Source organism: Oryctolagus cuniculus, chromosome 12 (genome assembly GCF_964237555.1).
Source record: "Oryctolagus cuniculus chromosome 12, mOryCun1.1, whole genome shotgun sequence".
Classification (NCBI taxonomy): domain Eukaryota; kingdom Metazoa; phylum Chordata; class Mammalia; order Lagomorpha; family Leporidae; genus Oryctolagus; species Oryctolagus cuniculus.
Genome location: NC_091443.1, coordinates 75,254,427 through 75,274,697, shown reverse-complemented (window position 1 = coordinate 75,274,697; position 20,271 = coordinate 75,254,427). Strand labels below are relative to the sequence as shown.

Genomic DNA, 20,271 nt, shown 5'->3' with positions numbered 1-20,271 from the left:
AATTCATTGTAACTGTACAGAAAAACAGTCCTAATCCCAGACCATAAACATAACACTAGGTTTTAATCAAAGCTGTTGAAGGGAAAGCCAAGTAGCTTTGTTGATCAGCTGGGAGGGGCAGCAAATTTTTTTTTTTTTTTTTTTTTTTTTTTGACAGGCAGAGTGGACAGTGAGAGAGAGAGAGAGAGAGAGAGAAAGGTCTTCCTTTTGCCGTTGGTTCACCCTCCAATGGCCGCCGCGGCCGGCACACTGCGCTGATCCGATGGCAGGAGCCAGGTACTTATCCTGGTCTCCCATGGGGTGCAGGGCCCAAGCACTTGGGCCATCCTCCACTGCACTCCCTGGCCACAGCAGAGAGCTGGCCTGGAAGAGGTGCAACCGGGACAGAATCCGGCGCCCCGACCGGGACTAGAACCTGGTGTGCCGGCACTGCAGGGTGGAGGATTAGCCTAGTGAGCCATGGCGCCGGCCCAAGGGGCAGCAAATTTCATACCCTATCTTTAACTTTCTTTGCTGCTGTGACTTAGTATTCTTTACTTTTAGAATCTGAGCCCTGGCTTATCCTCTGTGTGTCCTTATTCACTTAGTAAATAGATAGTATGATTATATTTCCCATGTTGACCAATTTCCCTCTTGTATTCTTTACTTTTTTTTTTTTTTAAATGGGAAGATAACTTTTTACTGTCATGTTTTTGTATGATCCTGTCAAAAATATTTTGGTAGTAGCATATTATTTGCTTTAAGATTTTTTTCTTCTAGTTATTAGTTTCTCAAATGTAGTCCAAAATATTAACTTTTAAAATTCTTGTCTAGTTTGAACATTTAATGATAGTTCATTTTAATTTTCAGATTTAAGAATTAATCATCTCTATGAAATTTGCAGACTGGGTAAGGCCAGGCCAACTCAGAGCGTATCAGACATTATATATGACAGTTCTTATCTACTAGACAGTGCAAAGGTATCCTCCTCTAGCAAACTGAATCATAAATGTCAATACTAAGCCCTGTACTCTAGAGCTCACTCATATCACTACATTATTTAATGAAGAAACCTGAAGAGCCAAACCTAAGCAAAATTCTGTGATAGATGACTCATTTCTCATGTAGGTGTCAGCTTTACAATTATGATTTTCAAATTTAAATACAAAATTAGAGAGTTAATGAGACATTTTGCTTATATTCATTTTCTCCAGTGTCGCCAAGCCAGACGAACCAGGTCTGAAGTCACATTGTTGTGGAAGAACAACCTTCCGATCATGGTGGAAGTGATGTTACTGCCAGACTGCTGCTACAGTGATGATGGTCCCAGCACAGAAGGAATCGACCTAAATGATCCTGCAATTAAGCAGGATGCATTACTGTTAGAAAGATGGGTCTTGGAACCAGTTCCTCGGCAGTAAGTTGTTGACCTTAGTTTGAAGTTGTTCCTGGTAAATCAAGTTTTCTATTACTTCCTATAAATTATTTTAATAATATATCATCTCTCTGAGTTCCCCTGTTTATATAGTAAAATTGAGATATTTATTATTTAGTAATTGTGACTTTAAGTGACATTGGTAAGTGCATTTCTGTGTTTTTGAAAGCACTCATCCTGAGTGATGTGTTTGTTTCAGCTTCTGCCTTTATAAAATTCAGCCATTTTGTATTTGCTGACATATGCTTTGTTACTTCTCTTAGGAGTGGTGATCGATTTATTGAAGAGAAGACTCTCCTGTTGGCTGTCCGCTCATTTGTGTTTTTTTCTCAGTTAAGTGCTTGGCTTAGTGTTTCTCATGGTGCTATCCCACGAAACATTCTCTACAGGTATGTCCAGGGCAAGAAAAGCACAGTGTATTTTCACGCACATTGGTTAGTTATTGAATGATAACATACCTTCTAAATGGTTTATTTTCTTCATGTCTAAATATAATTGGATAAAATTTACTGAGATATTTTTGTAAAACAAGATTGAGAGATTTAGATTGGTACAATATAAATTTTGCTTGTTAGGTTAAATTTGGTCAGGAATAGTGTTCAGAAAACTTAATCTTCCTGTAAAGAACCAAGAATGAACTTGATGCTGCCATATCATAAATTGGAAATGTTTTCTGGAATGCCAAATTTCTATAATGCTAGTCTTAACTTTCAATATCTTGAAATATATAAAAACATACATGATTATTAACAACTAGCTGTCTCTTCAGGCAGGTGGCAGTGGGATTGTGTCTCTTAGAATTAGCTGAATTTGTTTACTTACTAGTAAATATGAAGTCCTTTTTGTTGATAAATATTTTTAAACTATAACATTCTTGAAGGTTCATATATTTTTTTAAAGATTTCTTTATTTATTCGAAAGTCAGAGTTACACAGAGAGAGGAGAGGCTGAGAGAGAGAGAGGTCTTCCATCCAATGGTTCACTCCCCAATTGGCCGCAATAGCTGGAGCTGTGCCAATCTGAAGCCAGGAGCTTCTTCCAGGTCTCCCACGCTGGTGCAGGGGCCCAAGCACTTAGGCCGTCTTCTACTGCTTTCCCAGGCCATAGCAGAAAGCTGGATCAGAAGTGGAGCAGCCGGGTCTTGAACCAGCGCTCATATGGGATGCCGGCACTTCAAGCCAGGGCGTTAACCCGCTGTGCCTCAGCACCAGCCCAAATGTTCATATTCTTAATACTGCTTAAGTGGTCTCATGTCCTTAAAAAGGTCATCTTGTCCAAGTACCCTATTGGGCCATTTACACTGGTTTTATTAGAGTGCTATTCATGGTAAAGTGGCTGAAAGTAATCCTTAGTAGTAATTAACATAAACAAAACTGGCAATTACTGTTTTACATTTTAAAATAATACACACTTATAAAGATATAATTTTTATAATCTATTGATTTCAGTATTTTTTGTGTGACTCTAGAATCAGTGCTGCTGATGTAGACCTACAGTGGAATTTTTCAGAGACTCCAATTGAACATGTGTTTCCTGTTCCCAATGTTTCCCATAATGTGGCCTTGAAAGTCAGTGTTCAATCCTTGCCCAGACAATCTAATTACCCAGTTTTGAGCTGTAGTATTCACACTAATATTGGCCTTTATGAGAAAAGAATTCAAGAACTTGAACTTAAAACCCATCAGCACCACGGTTCTAATGAAGGAGAACAATGTAGTACAAGCAGTTCACAGCATCCGTGTAGCAAACAAACTTGGACCATGGCACCTGAAAGTGTATTACATGTTAAAAATGGCACAACTCCAGAATATACTTCAGCTATCAAAAATGTCAAACTGTGTCCAGGCACTGGCAATAAATCTGACTATGGGACATCGCAGGCCAATATTCTGGGCTTTAGCGGTTTAGGAGATATAAAGTCACATGAAACATCAGGGAGAACTTTAAAGTCATTTTCAATGATTGATTCCAGCATCTCTAGCAGGCAGAGTTCCTGGAATTCAGTTGGTGAGACTAACCCTTTAATAGGCTCTTTAATTCAAGATCGACAAGAAGTTATTGCAAGAATTGCTCAGCATTTGATTCATTGTGATCCAAGCACTTCACACGGTTCTGGACATCCATTTAATATTCAAGAATCTAGTTCACTTAATTCAAAACTTTTCCTGGCTTCACAAGAAAATGAAAATGTGAGAAAATGTAAAGAAGCTTTCTCCATTTCTTTTGGTAGTCCAGAGTTTACCTCCTCAGAAGACAAGGAGAGGAAAATTCATGGAAAACCGGAAATTCCTCTAAGTGAAACTTACATTTCTAATAGAATTTATTCTCGTCAGTCTGTTGGAGAGACTAATCCTTTGATAGGCTGTTTACTGCAGGAACGGCAAGATGTGATTGCAAGAATTGCTCATCATTTGGAACATATTGATCCAACATCACATATCCCCCGACAGTCCTTCAACATACACAATTCCAATTTGAGACCTTCTAAAGTGTTTAGGAGTTCATATGAAGACAAAAACTTGTTGAGGAAAATTAAAGGTGAGGCCTCTGTTTCCATTTCTCATACAAAATTTTCCTTGTCAGGAGATAACAGTGATGGAAAAAGTTCAGTACCTGATAAATCTCTTAATTCTTTTAAATGCAATAGTAAAGAAAAGTTTTCTTTGAAGCCTCAAATAAGAAATCAGTGTCAGAACAATCCTAGCGAATTCATCCAAAGTGCATATGAAGAGACAAAGAACAAAGATGATAGTTTATTGACTTTCTCAAATATATCTACTTGCAAAGAAAATAACATAGATTTGATAAGCGGATTGGAAAACAAACTATCTAAGTCTCAATTTAAGGAACAAGAAATTGGCGATAGAATTGGTAAACAGTATTCAAATTGCAACAGTATTAACAAACAGATCTGCACAAATAAATACAAGGAAAAACTAATAAAAAGTGAGAATTATAATCCGGAAGCTTTTGACAATCTCCAACCTGATAATTCAAAAACTGACTCAAAAGTTAAAGTTACTATGTTGGAAACGTCAGAATATTTGAACAACTATGAAAATAAGTGCTCAAATAAAGATTCAAAAAGACCTAAAACGTGTGAACAAAATACCCAACTTAATAGCATCGAAAATTATCTCAACAATGATAATGAAGGTTTTAAATGTAAAAAACTAGACCAACTGAAAGATGAACAGGATAAAAAAGATCCAACTGATGAAAAATCTCAGACCTCTTCTCAGAGAAAAAGTATAAAGGACTCTGTCTCTACATGTGAACAACTGAAAAATACAGAGGTGTTGGTAAGTAACAACTGTCAAACAGTATTTGATATTTCAGATATAATTCTCAAGTGTTCAGTATGCTTTGAATTTTGTTCACAGGAGATGTAAATAGAAAAGCCCAAAGTGCCCGTTATGTATAGAACACAATCTGATATGATAAATCTACAGAACTATAAACATCCTTGCAAATATTCCACTCTCATAAGAGCAAATCTTGTTATTAGAATGAATAAGGTGATGTGATTTTAAAAAATAGTGTTATCTTTTTTCTTTTTAATTGGTAAACATTAGTAATTTTTTCATTATCTGTTAGGTCTGTCATTTAGATCTTTGAAGTCTGGTTTCCTCCTTCCCCTTCCTGTCTATAGGTGTATTATTCTTTCTTCTCAGAAGCACCCAGGTTCTTAATATTTAGTCTTTGGATTCAGGAGAATGAATGCTGTCTAATATGCATAAACAATATGTTGATTTTTCTATGTTCTGTGTATATTGCTTTCTTCAATATCACATGATTATAGAACATTTAATTCTGATATTTCACCATGGGACATGTATGACAGTTATGAGGAAACTAGGACTCAGAGAATAACTGAAATACTAGCAGCTTTACAAGTCCTTAGTGGCTTAACTGGCCCCCAGGCCCTTCACTTGATTTGCAGTCCTAGGTTTCTTCTGCTTCATAATAATCAGACAAATTTGTAGATCATACAAGTCCTTGTTTCATTTGAGTTCTTCCTGTTGTCCTTTGTTTATTTAAGTACTTATGAATAATTGCTGGAAAGTAAGTAGGAATCAGAAATTAAACTTTTGTTAACTTAATGTACTGTTTGTTAGCAGCTCTGGCCTAGTATAAGTAGAGTGCCCATAGTGTTAAGCTTTGGGTTAGTTAATGATTTCATAGACCTTTGATGTACTATATAAAGAAAAGATAATTTTCATTTTAATCAACTGACTTCTAACTTCTAGGACTTATTATTAGGATCAAATTTCCTTTATTTCTCTAAACAAGTATACATTTCGATTTTATGGAAGTCTAATTTTTTTTTAAAGATTTTATTTTTATTTGAGAGGTAGAGTTATAGACAGTGAGAGGAAGAGACAAAGAAAAAGGTCTTCCATCCACTGGTTTGCTCCCCAAATGGCCACAATGACTGGAGCTGTGCTAATACAGCGCCAGGAGCCAGGAGCTGCTTCCAGGTCTCCCACTTGGATGCAGGGGCCCAAAGACCTGGGCCATCTTCCAGTGCCTTCCCAGGCTAAAGCAGAGAGCTGGATCGGAAGAGGAGCAGCTGAGACTAGAACCGGCACCTATGTGAAATGCTGGCACCACAAGCAGAGGATTAACCTACTGCGCCACAGTCCCAGCCCCAGCCCCAGCCGACTAGTTTTTAACTGCCTTGAATCCAAATCTGAATGACCTTGATTGATCATCTTTACTCCCTCTGATTGGTTTTTATATATATTTATATATTAATATAAATATATCTTTATATATATATGTGTGTGTGTGTGTGTATATATATATATATATATTATTTCCAGTTCATTTTTTACAGTATTTTTGGGCCAGACCAAAGTTAGGAGCCTGGAATTCACCTACATCTACACGTGGATGGCAGAAACCAAATTACTTGAGCCGTCATCTGCTACCTCCCGGAGTGCACATTAGAAGAATCCTGTATTGGAAGTAGAGGAGCCTGACTTGAACCCAGGCACTATGATAGGGGTTGTGAGTGTCCCAGGCAGTTTTAACCACTGAACTAAATGCCTATCCCCCATGTTTCCAGTTTTTATCTACCTATCTGGCTCTAAGATAAGCAGTTTAATCAAATGATAGTTACTAATTTCTTAAAATTATAATTGTCCCAAAAACCTACCATGATCATAAGATTATATTAACTCTTGGGATGGGTGTTGTGGCATAGTGGATTAAGCTGCTGCCAGGAGAAATACATCTCATATTGGAGTGTCAGTTTAAATCCTAGCTAATCCACTTCCAATCCAGCTTCCTGCTAATGTACCTGAGAAGCAGCAGGTGATGGCTCATTTGCTTGAGTTCCTGCCATGTATGTGCAAGACCCACATGAAGTTCCAGGCTCCTGGCTATAGTTTGGCTCAGCCCAGGCTGATGACAGACATTTGGAAAGTAAACCAACAGATGGAAATTACCTCTCTGTCTCTGTCTCTTTGTCTCTGACACTCTGCCTTTCAAAAAATAGATATGTAGATGATAGCTAGATAAATAAATTATTATCTCTCTATCTTTTTAAGAAAGAATATATTAGCTTTTCATGATCCATTCTGATGTTAATAGGGATCTGACCATGTTATTTTTTTTTCTCCCCCCACCCAGAAACCTTTTATTTAGGGTATACAAACCTCATGCATCTCATAAACACAAATTTAGGAACATAGTGATTCTTTCCACCCTACCTGCCCTCCCACCCTTCTCCTTCTTCCTCCCTCTCCTATTCCCATTCTTATGGCCATGTTATTTTTCAAGCCATTAAGATTCTTTTTTGTGTGCGTGCTTATTTAAAGTATTTCATATGCCATTTTTACTGTATGCCTCTATTTACACATGTTGGCTTACTTAATCATCTTATGATTCTATCAAGTTACTTCAACTAATGTCAATTTACAAATGAGAACTTAGGCTAGAGAGGTTAAATAAATTGCACAAGGTCTCACAGCTAGTCAGTGGAGCCAAGATTCAAATTATTGCTTTCCAATTTTTACTCATGTGTTTTGTTTGAATTTCTGATGTTAGGATATACGTTTGCTCAATTCCTTCTTTTTTTTTTTTTTTTTTTTTTTTTTAAAGGACTTATTTGTTTTGGGGGCTAGCACTGTGCTGTAGTAGGTTAAGCCTCCACTTGTAGACCCAGCATCCCATTGGGCTCTGGTTCATGTCCTAGCTGCTCTTCTTCCTATCCAGCTGTCTGCTAATGGCCTAGGAAAGCAGCAGAAGATGGCTCAAGTGCTTGGGTCCCTGCACCCATACAGGAGACCCAGAAGAAGCTCCAGGCTCCTGGCTTCACATCCTCCCAGCTGCAGCTGTTGTGGCCACGTGGGGATTGAACCAGCCAATGGAAGACCATTCGCTCTCTGTCTGTAACTCTGTCTCTCAAATAAATAAATAAATAATTTTTAAAAATTTTATTTATTTGGGAATCAGAGTTACAGAGAGGGAGTTAGAAGTCAGAGTTAGAGAGGAGATACAAAGAGAGATCTTCCATCTGCTGGTTTATTCCCCAACCCAAATGGCTGCAACAGCCTGGGGCTGGGCCCATCCAAAGCCAGGAGCCAGGAGCTTCTTCTGGGTCTCCCATATGGGTGCAGGGGCCCAAGCATTTAAGCCATCCTGTGCTGCTTTCCCAGGTGCACTAGCAGGGAGCTAATTCAGAAGTGGAGCAGCTGGGACTGGAACTGGTGCCCATATGGATGCCAGTGCAGCTTTACTTACTATGCTATAATGCTGGCCCTTAATTTGCTCAATTCTTAAGACTTAGTTTATTTCCTATATCATGAACCCCCCCCCCCAATACATAATGCTGTGATTGGATTTTATATAAATTTGATTTGCAGTATTAGATTTCTTTATCAGGCCCTATCAAGTTGTATGCTCTGAAATCATAAATGATTTTAACATAGCTTTGTATTTTAGAATATTATACTAATTTTTCTATCTGTGAGTGGTTTTTATTCAAATTAAAGTAAGGTATTAGCTTATTAAATGCTTCAGAAAAACTTAGATATTATTTTCTACTTAGAATTATTTATGTGTGTGGATATAGACATCAGATACAGGTATGTATCTTTAGCTTCACCACCAGGGATGCATTACCCCAGAATGTATTAGACATTAGGAATAAGTAATGTAAAAAACTGCACAAATCCTTTAATGGTATTTGAGTATTACCATTAAAATAGAATTCCTTTCCTAACAGAGGACTACAGTGAAACATTCAAGTGTCTGGCAAAAACACAATTTTCATTCATTGGATGGAACTTCAACCAGAGCCTTTCATCCTCGAACTGGATTGCCTCTCCTTTCAAGTCCTGTAAGCATTTTCTTTTATCTCATGCTTAGAACTTGCAAGCCTCTGAAATATTTACAGATAATTTTATTCAAATTTTAGTTGAAAATACCTAAGTATCTTTAAAATAAATTTCCAATTGAAAAATACTTTATAGCATATTTAATGGCTAGGTGGTAATATGGAAGATAAGTAAAAATTGAATAAAAATGAAGTTTGTTCTATTAGGGATATGAAATTTCTCAAATTCTTTAGCCAGTTCTTTTAATTGTTATAAAACCTAAAAAGAAAAAAGAAGTACCTGGTTTCAAGTAGATTATATATAAATAGATTGTTATCTTAGTAAGTACTGACACCACCAAGTGGATCACTTGGGAAAAATAATTCATGACTTTTTTACTTGGAACTCATCTACTTAATCATCTTATTTCTATACAGATGAATATCCCTACTCCGTTTTTGCAAATAGATTTATAGATCTGAGTGCAGTGATTAAAAGTATCACTTTGGAGTCACACTGACTTCACTCTAGTTTGTGACATTAGATAGGTGATATAATTTCTTTGTAGCCTTGGTTTCCTTGTCTGTAAGTAAGGATGTTAATATCTACCTTAGTGTTCAGCCAATGATAAGTGTTATTCCTGGCACACAGAGAGCACTCACTGAATAATTGGAATGACTGCCTTTTCAGTTAAACATGAGGTAAGCAGTCAGTATCACTGCAGAACTAGAAACCTGATATTTTGTTACTAACATAAGGTAGTTTGTTGATGAGTGTTTTAGTATATTCAAAAAGTATAATGCCTAGAGTGTATTCCAAAAACAGTTACTGGGGCAGGTGCTGTGGCACAGTGGGTTATGGCACCAGCATCCCATATGGGCCCTAGTTTGACTCCTAGCTGCTCTGCTTCTGATCCAGGCCCCCGCTAATGCACCTAGGAAAGCAGCAGAGGATGGCTCAAGGGAGACCCAGAAGAGGCTCCAGACTCCTGGCCTCCGTCTGGCCCAGCCCTGACCATTGCAGCCATTTGGGGAGTGAACCAGTAAATGAAAGATCTTTGTCTCTCCCTCTCTCTCTCTATAATTCTGACTTTCAAATAAATAAATAAATCTTTAAAAAAAATAAGAGATCTGGAACTTAAAATTAAAAATTGGACCATGGCTGTTTATCTTAGAGAAATTAAATTCTAAACAATTTAAAACAACTCCAAATGTTTGTTTTACCTATGAGATCTTTAATCAGGAGAAAATTTATCAGCATTGAGCTGGCATAAAAACCACTATATACTTCTGGTCATTATTGAATACATTATTGATATTTCTGGACTGAATTGATACAGGAAGACCCATCTTTTTTCCCAAACATAGAAATTCTAAATGAAATATAACAACTTCTAATACATAAGAATAGCATAATAACAAGAAACATAAGTCCTGGAGTATGAATTTGGGGGAAAATTATGTCCCTTTAGGCCAGGGGTGGGAAATGTCTGGCCCATGAGTTATATAAGGCCAATGAAGTCATGTGGTTTGGTCCTGCCAAGGCAATTGCAGGAAGGACTTGAAATTCAGTAAATCAATAGCAGGCTGGTTTTTAAGCTGATAATTTTGTTTGGCCAATATATGATGTTGTAAATATCCAAATGTCCATTGGCAGAACAAAGATTCACTGCTAGACTATCTGAATCCAATGCAGTACTAGGGTTGAATGCCTTTGTTGGCATAAGAGACAAGGCTGCAAGTCTTGAAATCTGAAAGTGGACTCCTCGAGAAGCCAGAAATGGGGAGGACTGGCCTTCCATAAATTGAAGAAGAGAAAAAGATCCCCCCTGTTAACTCAAGCATGCATCAGTGAGGTATGGGAGGGGTAGGGAGGAGAAGCCCCCCCCAAAGAATTGGACTTAAACCCAAGACACCCTGGTAGGGTTTTGAATTTATGCTACCTCTGTGTTTAAAGACATCTAGCTAATAAATGGCATAAAAACTAAATTGGAACCCATGAAATAAATTCAGTACCAGCAGAAGAAATATGAAACTATTCCACATCTGTAATCCAGGACACCAAGGGTGTATTTTCATAGAAAATACCTCTTGCTAAAGATAATATCAGAGGGAGGCTTGCACTATGGTACAGCAGATTAAACTACTGACAGCAGCACTGACGTCTCATATGGGCACCTGTTCAAGTACTAGCTGCTCCGCTTCTGACCCAGCTCCCTGCTAATGTGCCTGGGAAAACAGTGGAAGATGGCCCTTGGGCCCCTGTACCCACATGGAAGACCTGGAAGAAGCCCTGGCTCTTGGCTTTGTCCTGGCTCAGCCCTGGCCATTGAGGCCATTTGGGGAGTGACCCAGTAGATGGAAGACCTCTCTCTCTCTCTGCCTCTGCCTCTCTGTAATTCTGCCTTTCAAATAAATAAATAAATCTGTAAAGAATAATAGGGGCTGGTGCTGTGGTGCAGCAGGTTAAAGTCCCAGCCTACAGCTCTGGCATCCCCTACTGGGGCACCGGTTTAAGTCCTGGGAAAACAGCAGAGGATGGCTGAAGTCCTTGGGCCCCTGCACCCATGTAGGAGGCCTGGAAGAAGCTTTTCACTCCTGGCTTTGGATCGGCCCAGTTCCATCCATTTCAACGATTTGAGGAGTGAACCAGTGGATGGAAGACCTCTCTATCCATCTCTCCTTCTCTCTGTAACTCTGCCTCTCTAATTAATTAATTTTTTTTTTTTTTTTTTTTGGACAGGCAGAGTGGACAGTGAGAGAGAGAGACAGAGACAGAAAGGTCTTCCTTTTACCGTTGGTTCACCCTCCAATGGCCGCCGCGGCCGGCGCACCGCGCTGATCCAAAGCCAGGAGCCAGGTGCTTCTCCTGGTCTCCCATGGGGTGCAGGGCCCAAGCACTTGGGCCATCCTCCACTGCACTCCCGGGCCACAGCAGAGGGGTTGCCTTGGAAGAGGGGCAACCAGGACAGAATCTGGCACCCCGACCGGGACTAGAACCCAGGGTGCCTGCGCTGCAGGCAGAGGATTAGCCTATTGAGCCATGGCACCGGCCTAATTAATTAACTTTTAAAAATAATAATTTTGTTTAAAATGTTCTGAGAAATACATAAAGTCAAAAATGGGGACTTAGATGAAGAAACATTTATTTGAGAAAAGGATTAAATAGAAATTCTAGATATGAAAATGACTTATTTGAAGTACACATACATACACATACATACACACATACATACATACATATACATGCAGGTGGGTTATACAGTGGACTAGAATCAGTCAAGTAGAGATTTAGTGAATGGGTAGAGAATTTTTAAGAAAGCATTTGAAGTATTTCATAGAGAGAAATAAAGATGGTAAGATGTGAAAGAGCTATGGAGGACAAAATAATATTTTTAATACATCTAGTTCCAAAGTTCCAAAAACATGCATTTTTTATGAACTATTTTCCATGAACTTTATAAGAGCTCCAATTATTCATGAATTTTAACATTTTTGCATGAAAATAAATCTACCTTTTTTAAAAAGATTTATTTATTTATTTGAAAGTCAGAATTACAGAGAGAGGAGAGGCAGAGAGTCTTCCATCCGATGGTTCACTTCCCAATTGGACGCAATTGCCAGAGCTGTGCCGATCTGAAGCCAGGAGCTTCCTCTGGGTCTCCCATGTGGGTGCAGGGGCCCAAGGACTTGGGCCATTTTCTACTGCTATCCCAGGCCATAGCAGAAAGCTGAATCGAAAGAGGAGCAGCCAGAACTCGAACCGGCACCCATTTGGGATGCCAGCGCTTCAGGCCAGGGCTTTAACCTGCTGCGCCATAGCGCCGGCCCATAAATCTACCTTTTAATTCCATTTTCCCCATAAACTTTTTGAAGTACCTTCACATTTAATATTGATTCTAGAAACAAAGCTTACTTACATGTTGTATATCGTTTTACCTTTAATTCACATTTGAGTCTTTTATTTTCAGGATGTTTTGAGTTAAGTGGTAGTTTTATTATTTTTTTTAAGTTTTTAAGTTTTTTATTCAGTGAGAGGAATGCACAGGAAAGTGAGGGCTTTAATTAGGGAAGAGGGAGAAGTCTAGAAGCTAAGTTGGGTCCATACCAGGCAGAGGGCAGAACAGGAGCGAGCCACGTGGAGCAAGCTTATGGTTATGAGCAGCCACAGGTGGCTGAGCACAGCAGCAATGCAAAGGCAGAGAGCAGGCCCTGAGCCACGTGAATGAAGCAAGCAACCAGGCAGGAAAGCAGAGTGGGCAGCCCAGCCGGGCAACAAGGGAAGGATCCACCAAATTCCAGGCCTTTTATTTACTCCCAAAGTGGGCATGGTTACATAGTCTGATTGGCAGGTGAGTGTACAGGTGGGGTAGTTTGTTTTAAATGCAGTTTTATATACAATTGTGAGAGCCTTAGCATTCTTGGAAATGTTGCAGTGGTTGCGATGGGACAGTTCTGGCAGGACCCCAGGTTCCTATCTGTGTTTAATTCCTTTTTTTCCCTTTTTAAAGATATGAATTGTGCTCTTTCTCCCCTCACAATAAAGAAGTACATAAAGCTTAAAAAATTACTTGCTTATTTAGAAAGAGTCCATATAATATTTTATTTTGGGAAAAAGTGGCTCTGCTTCCAAAACGTTGAAACCTAGTAAAAATGCTTTTATCAACCATCTATATTTTTACTAGTTAATAAAATGAGAACATAAAGAGAAATGTGTAATAATTAGTATTTTAGGTAAGTTGTTTGGAGGGGAATAACATATACTTAACTTTCATTTGGAACATGTTTCAGCAATTCAAGTAAAAATTGCAATCTTTAATGCTACAAATGATTATTTTGTCCTTAGGTTCCTCAAAGGAAAACACAATCAGGTTACTTTGATCTGGATTCTTCATTACCACATCTGAAAAGCTTATCATCTAGAAGGTATTTAGCTTTAAATTGTTTTTTGTATATAAAATGGAATTTCCAAAAATGCTGGTTTTTCACAATAAATAATTGTCACTCTAACATTCAAAATTGTAGTATGACTCTTGATTTTCTGTATGATATTATATACATATAGTTATTCAAGATGAGAAAGGAAGAAATTAAGACCATGAGTATCAACTGTGTATTGGTTATCATGATACACAAATGGATTGATTTTAGTATTTAATATTTAAGTGAATTTTCTGTTTCTGGTCATTAAACTCTACCTCTTATTCTTTTGCAAAAACAAAAAAACCAACCCAAACAAACAAACAAAAAAAGACAAGCCTTGACAGTTTCTTGCACATTGGAAAACAGTACCCTGATTGTATTCTTCAGTTACATAATCTTCTGAGATCAGGTGTGTTCAGGGTGGTATGACTGTAGACAGTTATATAATCTTCCTTTCTAATCTCATTTTCAACTGAAAGTGGGGATTGATACAGAAGCCTGCATTATTATGCAAATGTTTCTAGTAACTATGAGCATATTATAAATTTCACCTTGTAACCTTTTAGAATGATTTTTATGTATATACAATATATGTGCTTTATCAAATAACATTACAGATTATAAAATATAATAATTTTAAACTTGAAATTTTTTACTTTAAAATTTGATGACATTAATTTTATTATGGTTAGGTTGGGAGACATTGTTTGAATTTTCCTAATTTAATTTTGTGCAAAAGTAAATTAGGTAACAGACATTTGGCCTGGTGGTTGGGACACCTGCATCCCATGTGAGAGTGCCTGGGTTAAAATCTCAGAGGCACTCCTGATTCTAGCTTCCTACTAATGTAGACCCTGAGAGGCATCAGGGAATGGTTCAGATAGCTAGGGCTCTGCCAGCCATGTTTGAAACCAGTTTTAAGTTCCCAGACTCAGCTATGCAGGCCTTTGGGTAGTGAATCGGTAGATGAGAGATTTCTCTCTGTCTCTCAAAAAATAAGAACAAACAAAAGTGGGTGAGAAAGTATTATGGTTAATGTGTTGTTTTGCTGATTTGTTTTTTAATAGTCCTCAACCATGTTTAAACATTGAAGATGATCCAGATATTCATGAAAAGCCGTTTTTGAGTTCTAGTGCCCCACCTATAACAAGTCTTAGTCTTCTTGGAAATTTTGAGGTAATATGTTTTGACGCTATTTTATGATTTGAAATTTCTTAATTTCACCTGTGTCTAGGGTGTCATTTATGTCTTTAACTTTGTAAAATGGAATAAATATATTGTCTTTTTCCAAAACCTTGAAATTCTTTTTTCTTTTTTATTTTTGTGACAAGGGAAGTTGGAGCAATAGTTGATAGTGGTATCATAGAATTGGATTATCTATTAAAAGAGATAGAGTGCTTGGGTGAAATCACGTGGGATAGAGTTATCTGACTCCATAGCCAGGAAGTTAGAATTGACCATATCTTCTATGGGTGAAATTGTCTCTAGGACTCCATGAAAAGTTATGGTGGACTAATAGTAGTAGTTCCTTCATGACAAAGGAGGTTGATATGAAAAATTGAATTATTCTCTGTGTTCTGTTTGTAACTTTTCCATAAAGCTAAAATCTATTCTATAATCTTACTTCTAAAAATCAACTGATTGGCCAGCGTCGTGCCTCAATAGGCTAATCCTCTGCCTGTGGCGCCGGCACACTGGGTTCTAGTCCCGGTTGGGGTGCCAGATTCTGTCCTAGTTGCTCCTTTTCCAGTCCACTTCTCTGCTGTGGCCTGGGAGTGCAGTGGAGGATAGCCCAAGTGCTTGGGCCCTGTACCCGCATGGGAGACCAGGAGGAAGCACCTGGTTCCTGGCTTTGGATCAGCATGGTGCACCAGCTGCAGCGGCCATTGGAGGGTGAACCAATGGCAAAGGAAGACCTTTCTCTCTGTCTCTCTCTCTCACTGTCCACACTGCCTGTCAAAAAAATTTTTTTAAAAATCAACTGATAAAGATCTTAGATACATGTACTCCTTATTTAATATGAGTATTTCTACTTGGGATCAGTTGTGTCATTAATTCAGTTGTCTTTAGTTAAGAGTCAGGTTAACTTTAAACATGAATCTGTAAATAATATTTTAAAATTGATTTTAATTGGTGAAGTTCTTAGGAGAAAATAATTGAAATTTTGAATTTTTATTAATAATAAAAAGGAGTATTGTAGCACAGTGGATTAAGCTGCTGCTTAGGACATTTGTATCTCATATTGAAACTAGAATTAAGTCCTAACTACTTGGCTTCCAATCCTACTTCCTACTAATGCTTCTGAAAAGCAGTACCTGATGGTCCAAATACTTGGGTCCCTGCTACCCACATTGGAGTCCCATACAAATTTCTGACTTCGGACTGGCCCAGCCCTCATTGTTGTAGCCATTTGGGTAGTGAATCAGCAGATGGAAGATACCTCTCTCTCTCTGCCTTCCTTGCTGTCACTCTGCCTTTCAAATAAATAAATATTTATACATTAAAATAAATAATAAAAAATTGTCTTTTAATATATTAATAGTATGTTTATAGCTATTTTAATATTGAGGGTATCTTTCAAAGTTTTAATAGAAATAAAAAGGTATTTTGTGATAAATTTATCCCTCTTCCATGTCACCTTCAAGGTATCAAGTCAGATGTTTTAAACTATCATAGAATTAAAATTGCATAGGCCATTATAAGGACCAGGTGCTAAGCAACCTTTCTACTACAAGAAATTTAAGAGGTAAAAAGAGCAGTCCGATGTGTGAAAACCCTACAAAAAGGAAAGATGGTTAAATGATTGGTATATTGTTTTCAGAGGATTCTGTTTATGCAGATATGCATACATTTTTCAAGCGACTTAAGAAATTCAGAATTCTGAGACTATCCGTTTCATACATCCACTTATTTGTAAAGATTTGTTTATTTAAAAAACAGCATGACAGAGGAGAGACACAGAAAGACATCTTCTACCTACTGGTTCCCCTAATGGCTGGGGTTGGTTCAGGCGAAAGCCAGAAGCCAAGAACTCCATCAAGATTCCCATATGGATGGCAGGAACCCAAGTATATTTACCATCACCCACTGCCTTCCCAGGTGCATTAGCAGGAATCTTGATCAGGAGTGAAGTAGTCGGAACTCAAACTGGCACTCTTAATATGGGATGTAGGCATCCCAGTCAGCAGCTTAACTTGCTGTGCCACAGCACCCACCCCAAACATCCATCTTTTCATGAAGTTGATACTCTGCAATAATTACCATTGATATCTGCTTTACTTAGTGAAATTTTTTTCAATTTTTTTTAACTTTTATTTAATGAGTATAAATTTCCAAAGTACAGAATATTGATTACAATGGCTTCCCCCTCATAATGTCCCTCCAACCCACAACCCTCCCCTTATCCACTCCCTCTCCCCTTCCATTCACATCAAGATTCATTTTCGATTCTCTTTATATACAGAAGATCAGTTTAGCATACATTAAGTAAAGATTTCAACAGTTTGCTCCCACACAGAAACATAAAGTGAAAAATACTGTTTGAGTACTAGTTATAGCATTAACTCTCAATGTACAGCACACTAAGGACAAAGATCCTACATGAGGAGTAAGTGCACAGTGACTCCTGTTGTTGACTTAACAAATTGACACTCTTGTTTATGGCATCAGTAATCACCCTAGGCTCTTGTCATGAGCTGCCAAGGCTATGGAAGCCCCCTGAGTTCACTGACTCTGATCATTTTTAGACAAGGCCATGGTCAAAGTGGAAGTTCTCTCCTCCCTTCAGAGAAAGGTACCTCCTTCTTTGATGACCCATTCTTTCCACTGGGATCTCACTCACGGAGATCTTTCATTTAGGTTTTTTTTCCCCCAGAGTGTCTTGGCTTTCCATGCCTGAAATACTCTCATGGGCATTTCAGCCAGATCCACATGCCTTAAGGGCTGATTATGAGGCCAGAGTGCTGTTAGGACATTTGCCATTCTATGGGTCTGCTGTGTATCTCACTTCCCATGTTGGATCATTCTCTCCCTTTTTGATTCTATCAGCTAGTATTTGCAGACACTATTCTTGTTTATGTGATCCCTTTGGTTCTTAGTCCTATCATTATGATCAGTTGTGAACAGAAATTGATCACTGGGACTAGTGAGATGGCATTGGTACATGCCACCTTGATGGGATTGAATTCGAATCCCCTGGTATGTTTCTAACTCTACCATTTGAGGTAAGTCAGCTTGAGCATGTCCCGAATTGCACATCTCTTCCCTCTCTCATTCCCACTCTTATATTTAACAGGGATCACTTTTCAGTTAAGTTTCAGCACTTAAGAAGAATTGTGTATTGATTACAGTATTCAACCAAAAGTATTAAGTAGAACAAACAAAAAAAATACGAAGAGGGATAACATATTAAGCTGCTCATCAACAGTCAGGGTGAGGGCTGATCAAGTCACCGTTTCTCATAGTGTTCATTTCACTTTAACAGGTTTCCTTTTTGGTGCTCAGTTAGTTGTCACCTATCAAGGAGAACAAGTGGTATTTGTCCCTTTGGGATTGGCTTATTTCACTCAACATGATGTTTTCCAAATTCCTAACAGGAATCACTTTTCAGCTAAAATTTAAACACCTAAGAATAATTGTGTGTTAATTACAGAGTTCAACCAATGGTACTAGAACAAAAAAAATACTAAAATGGATAAAGTATTACATTGTACATCAACCGTCAGGACAAGAGCTGATCAAGTCACTGTTTCTCATAGTGTCCATTTCACTTCAACAAGTTTCCCCTTTGGTGCTCAGTTAGTTGTCGCCAATCAGGGAGAACATATGATATTTGTCCCTTTGGGACTGGCTTAATTACTTAGTGAATTTGACACCCTCTGGCTGTTTAAAAGGGGGGATGGTATTCTCGCTCCCCCCTTTCTCCCTCTGTAACTCTGACATTCAAATAAATAAAAAGTCTTTACAAAATAATTAAAGAGGGGCTGGCACTGTGGCATAGTGGGTTAAAGCACCAGCCTGCAGTACCGGCAATCCCATATAGGGCCAGCTGTTCAACTTCCAATCCAGCTCCCTGCTAATGCACCTGGGAAAGGAGCAGAGGATGGCCCAAGTCCTTGGGCCCCTGCACCCATGTAGGAGACCTAGAAGAAGATCCTGGTTCTTGGCTTTGGATCAGCTCAGCTCCAGCTGTTGGAGCCATTTGTGGAGTGAACCAATAGATGAAAGACCTTTTTCTCTTTGTCTCTACCTCTCTCTCTAACTCTGTTTTTAAAATAAATAAAAATAAATCTTTACAATAATAATAATAATAAAATAAAGAGAGGCCAGTGTTGTGGTGTAGCTAGTAAAGTCACTGCCTGCAATGCCAGTATCCCGTATGGGTGCCAGCTCATGTCTCAGCTGTTCCACTTCCTATCCAGCTCCCTGCTAATGTCCTGGGAAAAGCAATGGAACATAGCCCAAGTATTTGAGCCCTTGCCACCCAGAAGACCTGGAAAAAGCTCCTGGCTCCTGGCTTCAGCCTGGCCCAGTTCTGGCTACTGTGGCCATCTGAGGAATGAACCAGCGGACAGAAGATTTTTCTCTGGCTCTCCCCATCTACCTGTAACTTTGATTTTCAAATAAGTAAATAGATCTTAAACAAACAAAAAAAAGCAAGGGGGTGGAGGATGGACTTTAATTATTAACTTGGCATATTGGTCTTGTTTCATGAAACAGGGAAAAGTCTTAGTCCTATAATGTTGTTAAGGATAATCTTGATATTTTGGTGTTATTTGTGCAGCCTTAGATAATTTCTATAAATAAAATGACCAAGAATAATAGCCAAGTAAAAGGCTGTCCATCTGATTTCTGTGGCTAATTAGTCATCTTTTATTGCCACAATTTAGAGTTTTCTACTATAAAACCTGTCATATCTATTCCTGTGATTCCCTTCTTCTGTCAGTTCAGTCCAGTATAATATTGTCAATAATCAGAAATGAGTTATTTTTCCCATATTAGGGAATTGCACTGTCACTATAAAATATCTTGTATTTGCTAGAGTTTTATATAAATGGACTTATATTTTCTCTTGGAACACTGGTTTGGTGGCTTCTTTCACTCACCATCATTATTTTGAGATTATCCATGTTGTCCTGTGTATTAGATTCTACAAAATATTCCTTTTTATTATTGTTGTGCAGATATGCAACAATCTGTTCGTTCACCTGATTCTAGAAATTTAGGCTGTCTCTCTTTCTTGGCTAGCAAAAATAAACTACAGCTAAATTCATGTATTAATTTTTGTGTGGACATAAATTTTCATTTTGAAAAGAATATAAAGTCTGTGTAGGGGCCAGTGCTGTGGCGTAGTAGGTAAAGCCACCACCTGCAGTGCCCATATCCCATATGGGCTCCATTTGAGTCACAGCTGCTCCACTTATGATCTAGCTCCCACTTGTGTACCTGAGAAAGCAGCAGAGAATGGCCCAGGGCCCAAGTCTTTGGGCCCCTGCACCCATATGGGAGACCCAGAAGAAGCTCCTGGCTCCTGACTTAGGCCTGGCCCAGCCCTAGCCATTGCTGTGATCTGGGGAGTGAATCAGTGGATGGAAGATCTCTGTATCTCTCT

General features: G+C 38.4%; 1 protein-coding gene across 12 annotated transcripts in view; it reads left to right on the top strand.

Annotated features, from left to right (window-relative positions):
• ATOSA (atos homolog A) overlaps positions 1-20,271 on the top strand; it is a 144,914-nt gene that overhangs the window by 107,012 nt on the left and 17,631 nt on the right. For all 12 annotated transcript variants that reach the window (XR_011380911.1, XR_011380910.1, XR_001794986.3 and 9 more), the window contains 6 exons: positions 1,194-1,396; positions 1,678-1,803; positions 2,883-4,716; positions 8,649-8,762; positions 13,585-13,664; positions 14,729-14,837. Coding sequence is in view for 9 of the 12 variants with exons in the window: in XM_070054212.1 (XP_069910313.1) it covers positions 1,194-1,396; positions 1,678-1,803; positions 2,883-4,716; positions 8,649-8,762; positions 13,585-13,664; positions 14,729-14,837 (2,466 nt within the window). In the remaining 3 variants the exon portion in view is untranslated. The remainder of the gene's footprint in view (positions 1-1,193; positions 1,397-1,677; positions 1,804-2,882; positions 4,717-8,648; positions 8,763-13,584; positions 13,665-14,728; positions 14,838-20,271) is intronic.